The sequence below is a fragment of the Pseudophryne corroboree genome, chromosome 2 (genome assembly GCF_028390025.1).
Source record: "Pseudophryne corroboree isolate aPseCor3 chromosome 2, aPseCor3.hap2, whole genome shotgun sequence".
Classification (NCBI taxonomy): Eukaryota; Metazoa; Chordata; class Amphibia; order Anura; family Myobatrachidae; genus Pseudophryne; species Pseudophryne corroboree.
The window spans coordinates 267,097,500-267,116,641 of record NC_086445.1 but is presented as its reverse complement, the minus strand read 5'-3'; the positions used below and the strand labels follow the sequence as shown (position 1 = coordinate 267,116,641).

The 19,142-nt window shown below is 45.2% G+C and overlaps 1 protein-coding gene across 1 annotated transcript in view; it reads left to right on the top strand.

Annotated features, from left to right (window-relative positions):
• Positions 1 to 19,142, top strand: part of RB1 (RB transcriptional corepressor 1) — a 593,146-nt gene that overhangs the window by 216,289 nt on the left and 357,715 nt on the right. The window contains exons 9-10 of the mRNA XM_063952790.1: positions 7,899 to 7,976; positions 17,370 to 17,479. Coding sequence (XP_063808860.1) covers positions 7,899 to 7,976; positions 17,370 to 17,479 — 188 coding nt within the window. The remainder of the gene's footprint in view (positions 1 to 7,898; positions 7,977 to 17,369; positions 17,480 to 19,142) is intronic.

The following is a 19,142-nucleotide window of genomic DNA, read 5'->3' as shown; positions in this document are numbered from 1 at the left end:
GTGATGTTTATGAGGTTAGCTGTATTTCTATATTACTGTGAATCAGGCGAATGTGAGTGGGGCAAGTGTTTGGGGCCTGGATTAGGTGAAATGTTGCCAGCTAATAGAAGTAAGAAAGAGAAATAAATATAGTTGTAGGAGGTTTGTGAATGCTTTTTATGGTGTCCACTTGTGGATGTTATTGTCAAAGATGAGTAAAAAGCTTATGAGTGTTACTGAGAGGTGAGTATATAATGTGTGTAGAGGGGTGGGTTGCAGGGAGAGTCAATTATGTATTTGCTTTGGAGAGAATACCATGGAGTGGAATGAAGTACAACAATTTGAGGCGCATGGGGTGTTTGAGAAAGAAGGTATTTAGGCTAGAGCATGAATGTATGTGCAGGTTTTTAAGTTAAACATTCAACTAATTGATTACTGGTGGTGTTCAGCTGTTCATTTACAAACACTTAGGGTGGTATTCAAGTGATTTATCACGCCCACTTTTCTTTCTAAAGTGATCCCCGTTATTGCGCATAATGTGCCCAAAGTAATCAGGTTTAGCTGCGTAAAAGGTTGTGAGCCCTTGGGGTAGCAAGCTGAAATGATTATACCACGCCGTCAGCAGAAACAGATCAGGTGTGGAAGGGGGTAAAAATAATTGAATACCGCCCTTAGTGTTATGAACAATTTGTGTATGTGAATGCATGTTGACTAGCACAGCTGACCGTAGATTGCATGTAATGAATGCTATGGCTAATTAATACAGGCTACCAGTGAGAAAAATGTTAAGTTGATGAAAGGTGATAGATTACACTGTATTTGACTAGGCAAAAACACCAATATACCTTCCTTAACTATGTATTAATGATTTGAAGTACAAGTATTCATAATTGCATGCAAATCATATATTAGTATAAATGTTGCTAAACATAATTTGATTGCATAGTGATCAGAGTGTGAGGATTGCAGAGTAATTACATAAATACATTCATTCATTCATTCATTCATTCATTCATTCATTCATTCGAAGATGCAAAGAGGTTCATCTGAAGGTTTAGGCGTTTTAAGTTTTCTCTTACTTTTTGTCCAGTTTAAGTACAGGCTAATGCTGCATTCAGACTGCAAATGCCGGATCCTACCCGGTAAGACAAACGTGTACTTACCGGGTGGGATCCGGCATTTGCACTCTGCTGCTGGCTTTCCGACCCGGCAATATACCGGGTCGGTTGCCATAACAACGGAGCGCGCAGCAGCAGCAGGAGCGGGGGTGGAGGCGGTGTCGGGAGATGAGCTCATCTCCAGCGCCGCCTCTCCCTATCTTGTGAATGGGAACCGTGTCGCATCGACACGGCTCCCATTCACACCGCACCTGACCCGGTAATCAACCCGGGTAAAACCCTTCTTTTTTACCGGGTTGATTTACCGGGTCAGGCGACCCGCTAAATCGGCCAGTGTGCTTTCACATCGCACACTGACCCGGTTCGACACGGCAATATGCCGTGTCGGTACCGGGTTATTTGTGCGATGTGAAAGGGGTATAAGTATAGGCTAAAAACACTTACATTTCTTCACTTTGATTTCTTCACCATGCCTACGCCTTGAGAGCTTAAAACCTTATATTAATATATACACAATATACTGCATATTATTTAATCTTTCTTTATCACATACGTAAACGTGATTGCTCAGCAGCCCATTTTGCATTGGATCCGCTTAGTCATCACTTGAGCCTTTTCTAGCGCATTCCACTAGGGCTGTGGCCTCCTGTGCAGTGCAACACGGGCTTCGACAAGACAGGTCTGTCATGCAGCTACCTGGTCCTTTGTCCACACATTACAGGTTTTTGCTTTTGACTCTCACTTTCTCTGACGTCCTAATGGATGCTGGGAACTCCGAAAGGACCATGGGGAATAGCGGCTCCGCAGGAGACTGGGCACAAAAGTAAAAGCTTTAGGACTAGCTGGTGTGCACTGGCTCCTCCCCCTATGACCCTCCTCCAAGCCTCAGTTAGATTTTTGTGCCCGAACGAGAAGGGTGCAATCTGGGTGGCTCTCCTGAGCTGCTTAGAGTAAAAGTTTAAATTAGGTTTTTTTATTTTCAGTGAGTCCTGCTGGCAACAGGCTCACTGCATCGAGGGACTAAGGGAAGAAGAAGCGAACTCACCTGCGTGCAGAGTGGATTGGGCTTCTTAGGCTACTGGACATTAGCTCCAGAGGGACGATCACAGGCACAGGCATGGATGGGTCCCAGAGCCGCGCCGCCGTCCCCCTTACAGAGCCAGAAGAGCAGAAGAGGTCCGGAAAATCGGCGGCAGAAGACGTCAGTCTTCAACAAGGTAGCGCACAGCACTGCAGCTGTGCGCCATTGCTCTCAGCACACTTCACACTCCGGTCACTGAGGGTGCAGGGCGCTGGGGGGGGGGCGCCCTGAGACGCAATAAAAACACCTTGGATGGCAAAAAATGCATCACATATAGCTCCTGGGCTATATGGATGCATTTAACCCCTGCCAGAATACATAGAAAAACGGGAGATAAGGCCGCCGATAAGGGGGCGGAGCCTATCTCCTCAGCACACTGGCGCCATTTTCCCTCACAGCTCCGTTGGAGGGAAGCTCCCTGGCTCTCCCCTGCAGTCACTACACTACAGAAAGGGTTAAAAAAGAGAGGGGGGCACTAATTAGGCGCAGTATAAACAATACAGCAGCTATAAGGGGAAAAACACTTATATAAGGTTATCCCTGTATATATATAGCGCTCTGGTGTGTGCTGGCAAACTCTCCCTCTGTCTCCCCAAAGGGCTAGTGGGGTCCTGTCCTCTATCAGAGCATTCCCTGTGTGTGTGCTGTGTGTCGGTACGTTTGTGTCGACATGTATGAGGAGAAAAATGATGTGGAGACGGAGCAGATTGCCTGTAATAGTGATGTCACCCCCTAGGGGGTCGACACCTGAGTGGATGAACTGTTGGAAGGAATTACGTGACAGTGTCAGCTCTGTATAAAAGACAGTGGTTGACATGAGACAGCCGGCTACTCAGCTTGTGCCTGTCCAGACGTCTCATAGGCCGTCAGGGGCTCTAAAGCGCCCGTTACCTCAGATGGCAGATATAGACGCCGACACGGATACTGACTCCAGTGTCGACGGTGAAGAGACAAATGTGACTTCCAGTAGGGCCACACGTTACATGATGGAGGCAATGAAAAATGTTTTACACATTTCTGATAATACGAGTACCACCAAAAAGGGGTATTATGTTCGGTGAGGAAAAACTACCTGTAGTTTTCCTGAATCTGAGAAATTAAATGAGGTGTGTGATGATGCGTGGGTTTCCCCCGATAACAACTGATAATTTCTAAAATGTTATTGGCATTATATCCTTTCCCGCCAGAGGTTAGGGTGCGTTGGGAAACACCCCCTAGGGTGGATAAAGCGCTCACACGCTTGTAAGGGCTCTACCCTCTCCTGAGATGGCCGCCCTTAAGGATCCTGCTGATAGAAAGCAGGAGGGTATCCTAAAATGTATTTACACACATACTGGTGTTATACTGCGACCAGCAATCGCCTCAGCCTGGATGTGCAGTGCTGGGTTGGCGTGGTCGGATTCCCTGACTGAAAATATTGATACCCTAGATAGGGACAGTATATTTTTGCATATAGAGCATTTAAAAGATGCATTTCTATATATGCGTGATGCACAGCGGAATATTTGCCGACTGGCATCAAGTCTAAGTGCGTTGTCCATTTCTACCAGTAGAGGGTTATGGACACGACAGTGGTCAGGTGATGCGGATTTCAAAAAATCCACGTTTGTACCCCAGGTCGCCTCTCAACATGAGAAGACGCCGTATTATCAGGCGCAGTCTTTTCGTGGACAAGCGGGCAAAAGGTTCCTCATTTCTGCCCCGTGACAGAGGGAGAGGAAAAAGGCTGCAGAAATCAGCCAGTTCCCAGGAACAGAAACCCTCTCCCGCCTCTGCCAAGCCCTCAGTATGACGCTGGGGCTTTACAAGCAGAATCAGGCACGGTAGGGGGCCCGTCTCAATGAATTTCAGCGCGCAGTGGGCTCACTCGCAAGTAGACCCCTGGATCCGTCAGGTGATATCTCAGGGGTACAAATTGGAATTCGAGACGTCTCCCCCTCGCCGTTTCCTAAAGTCGGCTTTACCGATGTCTCCTTCTGACAGGGAGACAGTTTTGGAAGCCATTCACAAGCTGTATTCCCAGCAGGTGATAATCAAGGTACCCCTCCTGCAACAGGGAACGGGGTATTATTCCACACTGTTGTGGTACCGAAGCCGGACGGCTCGGTGAGACCGATTCTAAATCTAAAATCTTTGAACACTTACATACAGAGGTTCAAATTCAAGATTGAGTCACTCAGAGCAGTGATTGCGAACCTGGAAGAAGGGGACTACATGATGTCTCGGGACATCAAGGATGCTTACCTTCATGTCCCAATTTACCCTTCTCACCAAGGGTACCTCAGGTTTATGGTACAGAACTGTCACTATCAGTTCAGACGCTGCCGTATGGATGGTCCACGGCACCCCGGGTCTTTACCAAGGTAATGGCCGAAATGATGATATTCCTTCGAAGGAAGGGAATTTTAGTTATCCCTTACTTGGACGATTCCCTGATAAGGGTAAGATCCAGGGAACAGTTGGAGGTCGGTGTAGCACTATCTCAGGTAGTGTTGCGGCAGCACGATTGGATTCTCAATATTCCAAAATCGCAGCTGGTTCCGACGACTTGTCTTCTGTTCCTAGGGATGATCCTGGACACAGTCCAGAAAAAGGTGTTTCTCCCGGAGGAGAAAGCCAGGGAGTTATCCAAGCTAGTCAGGAACCTCCTAAAACCGAGCCAAGTCTCAGTGCATCAATGCACAAGGGTTCTGGGTAAAATGGTGGCTTCCTACGAAGCAATCCCATTCGGCAGATTCCACGCAAGAACTTTCCAGTGGGACCTGCTGGACAAATGGTCCGGGTCGCATCTTCAGATGCATCAGCGGATAACCCTGTCACCAAGAACAAGGGTGTCCCTCCTGTGTTGGTTGCAGAGTGCTCATCTTCTAGAGGGCCGCAGATTCGTCATTCAGGACTGGGTCCTGGTGACCACGGATGCCAGCCTGCGAGGCTGGGGAGCAGTCACACAGGGAAGGAATTTCCAGGGCTTATGGTCAAGCCTGGAGACATCACTTCACATAAATATCCTGAAGCTAAGGGCCATTTACAATGCTCTAAGCTTAGCAAGACCTCTGCTTCAAGGTCAGCCGGTGTTGATCCAGTCGGACAACATCACGGCAGTCACCCACGTAAACAGACAGGGTGGCACAAGAAGCAGGAGGGCAATGGCAGAAGCTGCAAGGATTCTTCGCTGGGCGGAAAATCATGTGATAGCACTGTCAGCAATTCAGGGAGTGGACAACTGGGAAGCAGACTTCCTCAGCAGACACGACCTCCACCCGGGAGAGTGGGGACTTCACCCAGAAGTCTTCCACATGATTATAAACCGTTGGGAAAAACTCGACAGGTATTGCGCCAGGTCAAGGGACCTTCAGGCAATAGCTGTAGACGCTCTGGTAACACCGTGGGTGTACCAGTCAGTGTATGTGTTCCCTCATCTGCCTCTCATACCCAAGGTACTGAGATTGATAAGATGGAGAGGAGTAAGCACTATATTCGTGGCTCCGGATTGGCCAAGAAGGACTTGGTAACCGGAACTTCAAGAGATGCTCACGGAGGATCCGTGGCCTCTACCTCTAAGAAGGGACCTGCTCCAGCAAGGACCCTGTCTGTTCCAAGACTTACCGCGGCTGCGTTTGACGGCATGGCGGTTGAACGCCGGATCCTGAAGGAAAAAAGGCATTCCGGATGAAGTCATCCCTATCCTGATCAAAGCCAGGAAGGATGTAACCGCAAAACATTATCACCGCATTTGGCGAAAATATGTTGCGTGGTGCGAGGCCAGTAAGGCCCGACGGAGGAAATTCAACTGGGTCGATTCCTACATTTCCTGCAAACAGGAGTGTCTATGGGCCTGAAATTGGGGTCCATTAAGGTTCAAATTTCGGCCCTGTCAATTTTCTTCCAAAAAGAACTAGCTTCAGTCCCTGAAGTTCAGACGTTGTAAAAGGGGTACTGCATATACAGCCTCCTTTTGTGCCTCCAGTGGCACCTTGGGATCTCAATGTAGTTTTGGGTTCCAAAAGTCACATTGGTTTGAACCACTTAAATCTGTGGAGTTAAAATATCTCACATGGAAAGTGGTCATGCTGTTGGCCCTGGCCTGGGCCAGGCGCGTGTCAGAATTGGCGGCTTTATCCTGTAAAAGCCCTTATCTGATTTTCCATTCGGACAGGGCGGAATTGAGGACTCGTCCTCAGTTTCTCCCTAAGGTGGTTTTCAGCGTTTCACCTGAACCAACCTATTGTGGTGCCTGCGGCTACTAGGGACTTGGAGGACTCCAAGTTGCTAGACGTTGTCAGGGCCCTGAAAATATATGTTTCCAGGACGGCTGGAGTCAGAAAATCTGACTCGCTGTTTATCCTGTATGCACCCAACAAACTGGGTGCTCCTGCTTCTAAGCAGACTATTGCTCGTTGGATTTGTAGTACAATTCAGCTTGCACATTCTGTGGCAGGCCTGCCACAGCCAAAAATCTGTAAATGCCCACTCCACAAGGAAGATGGGCTCATCTTGGGCGGCTGCCCGAGGGGTCTCGGCTTTACAACTTTGCCGAGCAGCTACTTGGTCAGGGGCAAACACGTTTGCTAAATTCTACAAATTTGATACCCTGGCTGAGGAGGACCTGGAGTTCTCTCATTCGGTGCTGCAGAGTCATCCGCACTCTCCCGCCCGTTTGGGAGCTTTGGTATAATCCCCATGGTCCTTTCGGAGTTCCCAGCATCCACTAGGACGTCAGAGAAAATAAGAATTTACTTACCGATAATTCTATTTCTCATAGTCCGTAGTGGATGCTGGGCGCCCATCCCAAGTGCGGATTGTCTGCAATACTTGTACATAGTTACAAAAATTATTGTTGTGAGCCATCTTTTCAGAGGCTCCTCTGTTATCATGCTGTTAACTGGGTTCAGATCACAGGTTGTACGGTGTGATTGGTGTGGCTGGTATGAGTCTTACCCGGGATTCAAAATCCTTCCTTATTGTGTACGCTCGTCCGGGCACAGTATCCTAACTGAGGCTTGGAGGAGGGTCATAGGGGGAGGAGCCAGTCCACACCAGCTAGTCCTAAAGCTTTTACTTTTGTGCCCAGTCTCCTGCGGAGCCGCTATTCCCCATGGTCCTTTCGGAGTTCCCAGCATCCACTACGGACTATGAGAAATAGAATTATCGGTAAGTAAATTCTTATTTTTAATGTACAGTACAGTTCTTCGGTCAGGCAGTCGGAGCGTTCCCTCCCCTGGGGGCGGCTGTTGAACATGTCATTGTCCAGTATCCCCAGCTTTGCTGCCAGAGAAAAGAGGATTTTTGGTCTCTTACCGTTGAATCCTTCTCTCTGAAGCCGGCGGGGCGACACTGCGTTCCCTCCCACATTCTCATTCATGCCGGGTTTTTAGTTTGACGGGCACTTTTAAAGTTGTTCTGGTCTACTGGGGGTTGCAGGGGGAGCAGCTATTTTTTAAAGTTACAGTAGTTAAGTGCCAGCTCCTGCTCACCCAGCTGCAAGCCCATGGTCCAGTGTCCCCCAGCCTGCTTAAGAGAAAAGAATTCAATGGCAAGTGACCGAAAATCCTATTTTCTTTTTTAATATATATTTTTTATTCTTTTTGTTTATTGCGTTATCTTAGAATCCACATTTCTTATAGATGAGTCTATAATCTTCAAATGGCTCTATATTTCTATAAAAATATAAATTTTTGTTTTGTTCCTATATAATTAACTTATTACTGTTATTTTCTTAGGTGAAAAATGTCTATTTGTCTAGTTTTGTTGACTTCCTGGATTCAACCGGTATTTCCTCTATTGATGGACTACCAAAGGTATGTATGCTTTATCTAATATTATGGATTATAACTAATTTTGTATTTGAATTTTGTAAATTAGGGTCTATGGATATATTTATATAACTACAGTGATATTTTGCCTATAATGTGTCTACTGTATTCTTCAGTTACCTAAAAGGGTGCAGCAGTGTTTAGTGTGTATGTGTGTGGTGGTAGTAGGGGGGGAGGGGGGGGGGGGGGGGTAGACGGGTGCACTTTTAAAAGAATTGGGTTAAATCTAGTGTGTACACCCCATATAAGTTTAATCTGATTTCTTCTAGATCTTACCGATCACAGTCTACATAAGTCACCCAAATGTTAGTCTGTTTAGCGGTAGCTGTGGTAGGAAAATTGTTACATGTTCATTAGGTTATATACTGTACGTCTAGGTCAACTATTTAACTATCTTGGAAGTTTATTGTACTAATTCAGAATGTTGAGTCAGGAGCGTGCCATTGCACAGGGCAGGATGCTTTGGGGTGGAATCTATCTCAACACCTCTTGCTATGCGCCTGCTGTGATTCAAATTATGTTAGTGGTGTACGTGACTCCTGCTCTACGGGTACCCATCTGGGTCTGTGTGGGGACAAATGTAATTCCTTCTCTCACATTGCTGTGAGATGAGCCATGGGAGTTGGACCATGCAGGGACCCTTTTGTACCCAGTTCAGTCCCTTTTTGTTGTGTCCAAAGACATGGAACCTGCTGCCACTTGGTTGTTGAAAAGGGAGAGCTTTGCTCCACTTTCTGGCAGAAAATGCCGTAAATGATGTTACCTGTACCATGAATATAATTTGGTCTGTTTTTATTATGTACAATGCATAATAAAAAATCTCATATTAAAAAAAGTAACTTTATAGGCCTTTACTAGCAGTATTGCCTTGTTAGGTTGTATCTTGCTTTAAAGAAATTTGAGAAGGACACAAACAGGTGTGCAGCCCTCAGATAGACACACTCACATAATCACAACACTTTGGGGGAAGAAAACGTTTAGCGACTGTGTATGCTTTACTTTGGATCCAAGATAATACAATTTAATGAGAGCACCGCATTCGTATAGGGGCCACGCATTTGTGCACAATATCTACACTGTGCAGTAGAGAGCCTGGAGTCACCTGTGATATACCCCCAGAGCTCTAAAAATGGGGACGTCTCTTTTTCCTAATGTCCCGATGCTTTGCATGTCACAGGACACCAAAATGTCTAGTTACACTTTGTGTTAAGTGAAACAAGTTGTTTAACCAGCAGTATGTGTGCTATTTTTTTCATCACTACGTTACCAAGTTGGGACATTTGATGGTCAATTTTACTCTAATTTATTAAAAGCCAGCTGACTGCTCCTATTTGTTTAGCTAAGTTCAAGATGTAGTATTATTGTGATTTGTTCCTGTAATTATCTGTTTTTTGGTTGCTTTTTCCCCCCTCATACGTCCTAGAGGATGCTGGGGACTCCGTAAGGACCATGGGGTATAGACGGGATCCGCAGGAGACATGGGCACACTATAAGACTTTGAATGGCTTCTCCCTCTATGCCCCTCCTCCAGACCTCAGTTAGATTCTGTGCCCAGGAGAGATTGGACACACACTAGGGGAGCTCTGAGTTTCTCTGAAAGACTTTGTTAGGTTTTTTTTATTTTCAGAAAGACCTGCTGGCTGCAGGCTCTCTGCTTCGTGGGACTGGAATCATTGCACAGGTACTGAGCGTCCATTGCAGATACATAGAAGGTTTCCTTTCTAAGTGACCCTCTAGTACCTGGGTTTCCGAATTTTTGTACAAGTTATCTCACCATAAGGCCACACTGATTGTTCATCAGAAAGCCTCGGTGTTATATAGGAGTTTCCATCATGCATGTATGAACAAGTTTTGTCGCATTATACTTTTTGTATAAACAACTATACTTCTCAGCCGCTTGAGAGATACCCCTGATGAAGTCTTTTGTATAAGACGAAACGCGTTGGGTTGTCTGTGTTGTGAGGCTATCTCCGAACCAACTATAAGGAGGAGGAGGAGATTGTTGTGATCCTTCAACATTTGTATTCAGCGCTAAGAGTCATACATCTTAAAGTGTGGAATAATATATCTCCTCTGTATTAATTTGAATGTTTTTAATAAATGTTTTATGATGGAACATGTTATTATCTTATGTTAAAATATATATATATATATATATATATATATATATTATAATACATATGTGCAACAATAGAAGAATTGGCACCAAGGGGTTGCATCAACTCCCACTATTCTAACCCTTAATTGGTTAAGGATTATATATATGATATGTGTGTATATGTGTATTACAATATGTATATTCATATTACGATTTCTAATGAATGCTAAAGTAAAACTATTCCTTCTCATGTGCTGGTCGCTCTGTTGATAAAGCTCTAGGTCGGCCGTGACGAGTTGGTCTCAGATCCTCACGAGGAGTCCGAGTGTTTATTCATTTCCCGCCGCGGATAGAATACTGTGAAAGTCAACTCCTGGTCGGCACGGGGCCCTGTCACAAAGGATCGTATACAGGAAGCTAAGTGATATTTTATTTCTATGCTTTGAAGTTATTTGCATTAATAGAATTACCCTAGAGAGAGAGGGGATGTTTCTTATGTTGGTTCTTCTCTATAACATTGCGGCAGGCTGCCGTGCATATACAGGAGGTGTGGCCGGGGGAATGCTGAGGCTGACTCCGAGAGATACTGGAGTTTTTCCCTGTGACTGTGTACCGCTGTTTGGGGATGCCTCCGTAAAGTCACTCTCGGCGGATACCACTGGTAAGTCTACCTTCGTGAGTTAGATTCCCTCACAACGGTTGGTGACGCATTCTTTTGTGGGATGCAGTCATTTTAACCGGTTCGATACCGTTCTTTTTTTTTCCCTTTCTGTGCAGATAGTGGAAGGTGAAAAGGTAAGAGCTCTGCAGCCTTGTTAGGTTCGCAGAAGCGGATATTGTCTTCTGTTTCTACCACATCCACTGCATGTCGCTGGGTCTATCTGGCTGGAGCCCACACCGGTGGGAACTCGTCTAAGGCTCTTCCGTTAGTCCGGGAATGGACCTGGACCTGGGAGTTAATAATAGAATCCAAAGGTGGTCATACTGGAGTTTACAGATGATTCCCCTCACTGATTTGTCAAATAGATCTTACCGATTCCCCTCTGGAAGGGGAGGTAGTACGCGACGCCATACCAGAGTTGCGTCATGTTCAGGACTTTGTCCTGCTGTCCCTGTTAAAAAAAAGAAAAGAAAAAAGAAACAAACATTTCTACTTACGAAGTTGAGCTACGGGATGGAATCTCTCAGGCCAGGGAGCTCCAGCACGTAAAGGTAGAAAAAGGGGTTTAAATGCATTTTTCTCAGCATTCAGCCTGCCTTGGTTGATATCCAAGATTGTCTTTGCCATTTCACCGGAGTGTTGGCAGTATGATGGTTTTCTTTCAATAGTAAGAGCCATTGTTATTTTGTACTGAGACGCTCTCCTGATTACGGCGAGGTCAAGAAACAAGTGGTTCAAATCGTTGTTTCTCTTTGACTGTTCTTCAACACAGGGAATGGCTGTTGTTCCCAACGACGCGGATGTCGGAGGTGGGTATCAGAGTAGATACCGAACGGTTGAGGTTCTGTGTTTTCCTGTGGAAAGAGGTCTGAGGATCCAGAGTCGGATCAGATTTGCAGTGACAATCCACCAATATGTTCCGTTGATGAAAAAGATGGGTGCTGCCTAAGAGGCCTGTTCGGTGAGCAGATCAAATGCCAGAGTGGTTTTCACAGGACCAGTTGGAAATGTGGTCCGGGTCTCACCTGCACATGCACCGGAATATAATTCTAATGGCCAGGATATCGCTCCTGTGGTGTCTGCACAGTCTAACTTCCTAGAGGGACGAGGGTTCGGGATCCAGGATTAGATCCTGGTGTCCATGCATGCAGATCTCCGAGGCTGAGGAGCAGTCTTTCCAAGGGAAGTATTTCCAGAGGAAAAGGTCAAGCTGGGATGCTTGTCTGCAATAAGCTTTCTTGAATTAAGAGCTATTTTCAACGAACACATTCTTCGTGATCTGCCCGTGTTAATTCTGTTGGGCGACTTGACAGCAGTGGCGTAAGTAAGCCGCTAGAGCGGAACAAGGAGCAAAGCGGCAATGGCAGAAGCCGAAAAAGTTTTCCACTGGGCGGAAAGACAGGTAAACGCTATAGTAGCAGTCTTCATCCCGGATGTAGGCAACAGAGAAATTAATTTCCTCTGCAGACGCAATCTCCATCCGGGAGAAATACAGTCTTCATCGAGAAGTTTTCACAGAAGTGACAAGTCTTTGAGGAGTGCCTCAATTGGACATGTTGGCGTCTCGCCTCAACGAGAGACCTCAGGGATATTGTTCCAGGTCAGGGGACACTCAAGCTATGGCAGTTGACGCCCTCGTACCACCTTGGGTGTTTTCAGTCGGTCTATGTGTCCCCTCCGCTTTCACTCTTTCTGAAGGTGATAAACGTAAGAAGAACAAAGGTTCAGGCGATCCTCATTGTTCCGGTCTAGCCAAGGAGGGCTTGGTATCCAGTTCTTCAAGATTTACTCATAGAAGATCCCTGGCCTCTTCCTCTACGTGAGTATCTGTTACAGCAAAATCCGGGCTGCGTTTGACGGCGTGGCGGCTGCGTTTGACGGCGTGGCGGATCTGTTACAGCAAGATCCGCGCTGCGTTTGACGGCGTGGCGGCTGCGTTTGATGGCGTGGCGGTTGAACGCCATATCCTAGCTTGAAAGGGTATTCCCTATGAAGTCGTTTTCCACACTTCTTCAGGCTAGGACAGAAGTAACGGCAAAGCCTTACCACCGTATTTGGCTTAAGTATGTGTCTTGGTGTGAATCCAAGAAGGCTCCTACGGAAGACGTACAGCTGCGTCGTTCTTCTCCATTCTTGGCAAGCATGTGTGGAGGCAGGCCTAAAGTTAGGCTCCATTTCAGTGCAGTTTTGGCCTTATAAATTTTCTTTAAAAAAAAAAAAAATTGCCCACCTTTCCGGAAGTTCAGACTTTCGTGAAACGAGTACTGCACATCCAACCTCCAATTGTGCCCCATTGGCACCGTGGGACCTTGACATGGTGTTGCGGTTTTTTGTGTCACGCTGATTGGAACCTTTATGAAAGGTTGTGTTAAAATTTCTCTCTTGGAGAGTGGTCATGCTATTGACCTTGGCGTCCGCAAGGCGGGTGTCGGAAGTAGCGGCTTTGTCTCACAAGAGCCCCTGTTTGATCTTCCATGTGGATAGAGCGGAATTGAGAACTCGGACAATAGTTCTGCCAAAAGTGGTTTCTGTGTTTCGCAGAAACCAGCCTATTTTGATGCCTGTGGTTACTTAAGCATTGGCTGATTCAAAGTCTCTCGATGAAGTCAGGGCTTTGAATATTTAGATCGCCAATTTGGCTCTGATAGGGGAAACAGAGGTTCTGTTTGTCCGGTATGTTCCCAGCATGTTTGGGGCGCCTGCGGCTATGCAGTCTGTTACACGCTGGATCTATGATACGATTCGGCGTGCTCGTTCTACGGCTACCGAAGTCAGTGGAAACCCATTCTACTAGGTAGGTGGCCTCTTCTTGGGCGGATGCCTGAGGAGTCTCGGCGGTTCAACTTTGCAGAGCGGCTACTTGGTTGGGTTCAAACACTTTTGCTAAGCTCTACAAGTTTGATACCCTGGCTGATGAGGACTTTTTGTTTGCTCAATCAGTGCTGCAGAGTCGTCCGCGCTCTCCTGCCCGGACTGGAGCTTTGGTATAAACCCCATGGTCCTTACGGAGTCCCCAGCATCCTCTAGGACGTATGAGAAAATAGGATTTTAATCCTACCGGTAAATCCTTTTCTCTTAGTCCGTAGAGGATGCTGGGCGCCCGTCCCAGTACGTACTGTGTCTGCAGTTATTGGTTATGGTTACACTCTTGTGGTGTTTCTTTTCTGTCAGGCTGTTGCTGACGTTGTTCATGCCATGGCATGCGGTATCTTATTATTGATTGGGTTGACACACAGGTTGTGTTACATATTTTATCAGCATGTGGCTGTGTATTTTTTCATGCCGTTGGCTGGTGTTCTATTGAATGCCACGTTCTGTGGTATCTTCGTGGTGTGAGCTGGTATGACACTCACCGCGTTTAAACAATCAATTCTTTCCTCGAAATGTCTGTCTCCCTGGGCACAGTTTTCTAACTGAGGTCTGGAGGAGGGGCATAGAGGGAGGAGCCAGTTCACACCCATTCAAAGTCTTATAGTGTGCCCATGTCTCCTGCGGATCCCGTCTATACCCCATGGTCCTTGCAGAGTCCCCAGCATCCTCTACGGACTAAGAGAAAAGGATTTAGCGGTAGGTATTAAAATCCTATTTATTTTCTTCTAAACATTAATTTGCTCTTTGACCAGTTTAACAACTAGGTAACAGGAGGTGTGGATGCAGTAGTCACAAGGTTTGAAACAAAAGTGTGTATAGTAATATTTTTTGCTTGCTCCATCCTTCATATGATTATTTGAGTGATGGCGGGCATACAGGGAGATCAGCGCTACAGTAGCGCTGCAGCTGGATGTCACTCAGCCGCCCGACCTCGCGGCAGCTTCCATCCGGCTCCAGCACGCTGCTGGAGCCGGGTGGAAGCTGCCGTGACGTATCGCTGATCTCCCTGTATGCCCACCGGCTGTCCCCCCGCGGCTCGCCCTCTCCTCCTCTGCGTCCCATCTAAATTCGACTTGAAAAAGTTGAATTAAGATGGGATTGAATAGGGGTTGTCTGATCCATTCCGACAAATACGTGTTGGAATGGATCTGACTTTAATTGAATTTACAACAGACAAAGAGGAAGGGGGGTGCAAATCCCCAACCCCCAAATTCCCTTCCGCACACTGAGAATTACCTGTAACAATCCCTGAACCTATCTGGTAATAAAATTCAGAGAATTCTCTGAATTTTATTACCAGATAGGTTCAGGGATTGTTACAGGTAATTCTCAGTGTGCGGAAGGGAATTTGGGGGTTGGGGATTTGCACCCCCCTTCCTCTTTGTCTGTTGTTTGTCTGTGACCCCTCCCCCTTCCAGCACCTGATATATAATTACCTCCAGGTATGATTGAGCAGCTTCCTAATTGTTTGTCTGCTTGTTTGCATGAGGCATTGAATGGGAGCAGCATTTGGAAGGCATGCTGTTCCTTGTAGTGCCAATGGGAGATCCTGGGGGTGGCTCCCGGGTAAGTTAGCTCTCTGTATGGAAGTGTTTTAGTAAAAGCCTTTATCATGAGGCGTACTGTGACAAATTACATGGCCCTATGTGGGCACTGCTATTATGTAGGTTAGGACTGCTGTATCAGAGAAGCCGTGAAGTGGCCAGCAGCTAAACATGTGTTTGCAAACATTTGTGACGAATTCTCTGAATTTTATTACCAGATAGGTTCAGGGATTGTTACAGGTAATTCTCAGTGTGCGGAAGGGAATTTGGGGGTTGGGGATTTGCACCCCCCTTCCTCTTTGTCTGTTGTTTGTCTGTGACCCCTCCCCCTTCCAGCACCTGATATATAATTACCTCCAGGTATGATTGAGCAGCTTCCTAATTGTTTGTCTAATTGAATTTACCTCTTAGTTCTGTAGAAAAATTAAATTGCTTAAAAAGAGGTGTAATATTTTATAACTGCAGTATTAGGTTTCCACACAATTAGAGTAAAAAAAAAAAAAAAGGTGAGCTTGGCACATTTTGGTTCCATCATAGAGCAGCAGTCTTTTGTTGAGATTCAGTACGAAATACCGATGGACAGGATGCCGGTGGTCAGAATCCCAACAGCGGTATCCTGGCCATCAGAATCCTGTCAGCCCCTCCAAAAATACCCTAACCCTCCCTTGTGGGTGCCAAACCCTAACCCTCCCCATTGGTGCTAAACACAACCCTCCCTTCCCCTCTGCCTAAACCTAACCCTCCCTGCTTGGTGCCTAACCCTAACCTCCCCTTCCAAGTACCACCACCTCCCGCTGCTGGAAGCGAGCGCATGCCTCTAGAAGAACGATCGGGATTCTGGGCGTCGGTATTTTGGTGCTGGGATCCCGAGCTACGTCATAATTTTTGTGACCCGGCCTTATGCCATTGTTCAGGATTCTGGCATCTGTATTTCGACTGCCGGGATCCCGCCCGGCAGCATTTTTAAGTACATCCATTTTGTTGGCTCGTGGATGCCATTTGTACACAACAATGACCCCAATCTAGCAACATACAGTAAAGGTTCATTCCATACTTTCAAAATGAAGAAAAGACAAATATAGGTAAGGGTGGTGGAAGTTTTGGACCATTCACTAGTTATGCTTTAAGGCCAAGCAGGTCAAGAGGGTTCCTCTCAATCGTACCTAAACACTGTTTGATGGCCGTATCGCTTTTGAAACCCAAGCAGCAATTTCTGGACAATTTAATCTAAAACAATCATGTTTTCCCACAAAATCTCCACATCTGTGACTTTGAAATCCTTTTTGTTCTCAAGACTCACCAATGTTGCAGACACATCCTGATTTTGCACACTCTTAACCACTTACAGGATCCACTTCACATCTAGTAATACAGTTTTAAATAGAAACATTGATAAACAGTATACTAGGATTTAGTTCAAGCTATAGTTCAGAATAGATTTCTATGAGTTTGAAAGCCGGCGGATTAGCCGCAGATCCACGTGTTTTGTCTGATTCCGCGGCCAAATCAGACCGGTTTTGGCCCCGGTTCAGACAATGTCAATCTGACTTTAAAAAAAGTCGGATTGGCTTTGTGGTGATTCGCTCATTGAATACTCAGATGTCCATCGGAAAGGATCTGACATATATTGAATACACCCCATAGCTGTTAAGTAATTGAAATACAGAGTGTTTGTGATAACCTTAGGATATTGTTAACTGTACCTATATTAACCACTTAACTGGCATGCAACTGTGCCGCACCACTGTTTCCCCCAGTTTTTGACCAGGGCATCTGTACTGCAGATACTTATTAACCCATATTGAATAAAAAAGTTTTTTAAAAACAATGTTATGAACAGTTTTAAAAGGAAAAATTGTCAGTTATGGTATAAGATACTGTATAATTATTACTTTACTTGAAGAATAATAAGAAGGGGGTAAATCACCTGAGACATTTTGTTTTTACGTACTTTGCAACAAATATGCTCCAAACAAATCCTTGTATGTGGTTTGTTTCCTGTTTTGGACTAGTTACAGTTATCTGTATTTATTATTTTTGTCCATAAGTGAGTCTTAAATAAAAAGTTTAACTCTGCACGTAGTCCGAAATGTTTCTAGTAGCTATTAGGCACTTTCCCTGCCTGCTTTCAGCTGGCATGCCTGGGTCTGATGTGTAATGTTGAATGCGTAATGGTTTACCACATAATGTTTATTTTATTTCAGGTTGATGTAATCTCAAAGCAGTACGAAGAGCTTTATAAGAGAAACAAGGACATAGATGCAAGGCTTTTTTTGGAAAATGAGAACACTCTGAAAGTTGATATTCAGGAAAGGTAAATTGTAGAATCAGGCTGTTTTCTCTCTACCCGAAGATCTTCAACAATCCAGCTCTTGTTGAACAACCTGTATCTTGTGATACTCGGCGAGACACTGGCAGTCTGCAAACATGACTGGAACCACTATTGCTGTTGATGAGTTGTGGTACAGGACTGTTAATTCAATGATCTATATATAGATATAAAAACCCACTGGCTAGGAAATGTAAACCTTACTAAGTCTTATTAAAGCATACTTAAGACTGACGTACAATATTTTGGTAATACTGAATAAGACATTTATTTATAGTGAATGGTCTTCAGATTTAGTGGATTTAGGAGAAGCTGTATTATAGCAGCACATACCTTGGCTGTGAATGGGGCAGTGATATTTGTGAAAATCGATAGCTGCAGTTGTTAGAATGGTCCGTGCTACTGACCGTTCATACATAGCGCGCCGATGTGCGAAGCAGTCTTGTAGATAGCAGCGCCCTTGTCATTTAGCACCCATCAGCACAGTAATACATGGGGGAGAAGCGATATCACCACTTCTCCCCCATACTGACACTTCATAGATGTATGCATCTACTGCTGAGTCACATGTATTGCTTTTACAGGTCATGTCTAGTTTTACTCTTCTGATGTGTTACCCTACACCTACCCTCAAATCGCGCCAAACAGCCCCCTTTATCCCTTTAGCTGCACCAAAACACTAATCCTAAGTACCTAGTACACTCTAAGTGAACTACAGCATTAGGGAAAAAGTAGCACAATTGAAGAGAGTACACAATCCATGTTAAACAGGCAAAAAACAGGTCTGATACGAGTAACTATTGCCATGCATCTTTTGCTTATTCAGCTACTTTCTACAAAGTCCTTTGCAACATTCAGACTAATCCTTAGTACCTAGTACACAGTATGTGAAAATATGCAAAACTGAGGAAAAACTAGCACAATTAAAAAAAAAAAAAAAAAAAGTATCAAAGTTAAGGAAAAGATATGCAGCATGGGAATCATGCCATATGGCGCAAAAGGGATAAGTGTATGAGGCCATATCTGTATGTCTGAAGGTGGCAGCCAAACAGAAATCACATTTATAGGTTTTTCATTTTACTTAAAAATGGCAATATAAATCTTAAGAAGGTGGTCCTGGCTCTAGCTCGGTGATAAACACTTCTACTTACGCAACCCATCCTACACTGTCAGAGGTGGTGCCAATCACCCCTTCTAAGTTCCCCTGCTACTGTATAAAAGAAAAAGGTGCTGTGGAAGAATGTTACCTGGTTGTTTGAGTCCCTATTCCTGCTGTTTGGCTTTTATGGCAGAAACTATAACTCCTACAATATGCCTATTGCAAATAAAAGCATGTTGGTATGCAGTGTGTTTTTGCCACAAATTGGATCCCTAAATGTAAGAAGAAAATGCTGTAATGTCACAGGTCATGTGGAGCCTGTAACTAACCTAGGTGCATCCATGTGGAACAGACAATCTCTTTTTGGGTTAGGTTTCACCATTAGGAGGCCAAGTAATTTTAAAATAGAATTCCCTTGCTAGTTTAACCACCCCTACACCATCCACTCCTATATGTGTTTTAGCAAGTAGAAGCTAAGGATAGATATACACTGTGTTTAAGGGTTCGGTATGTATTACCAGTGGACGGGATGCCGGCTGTTCATATCTC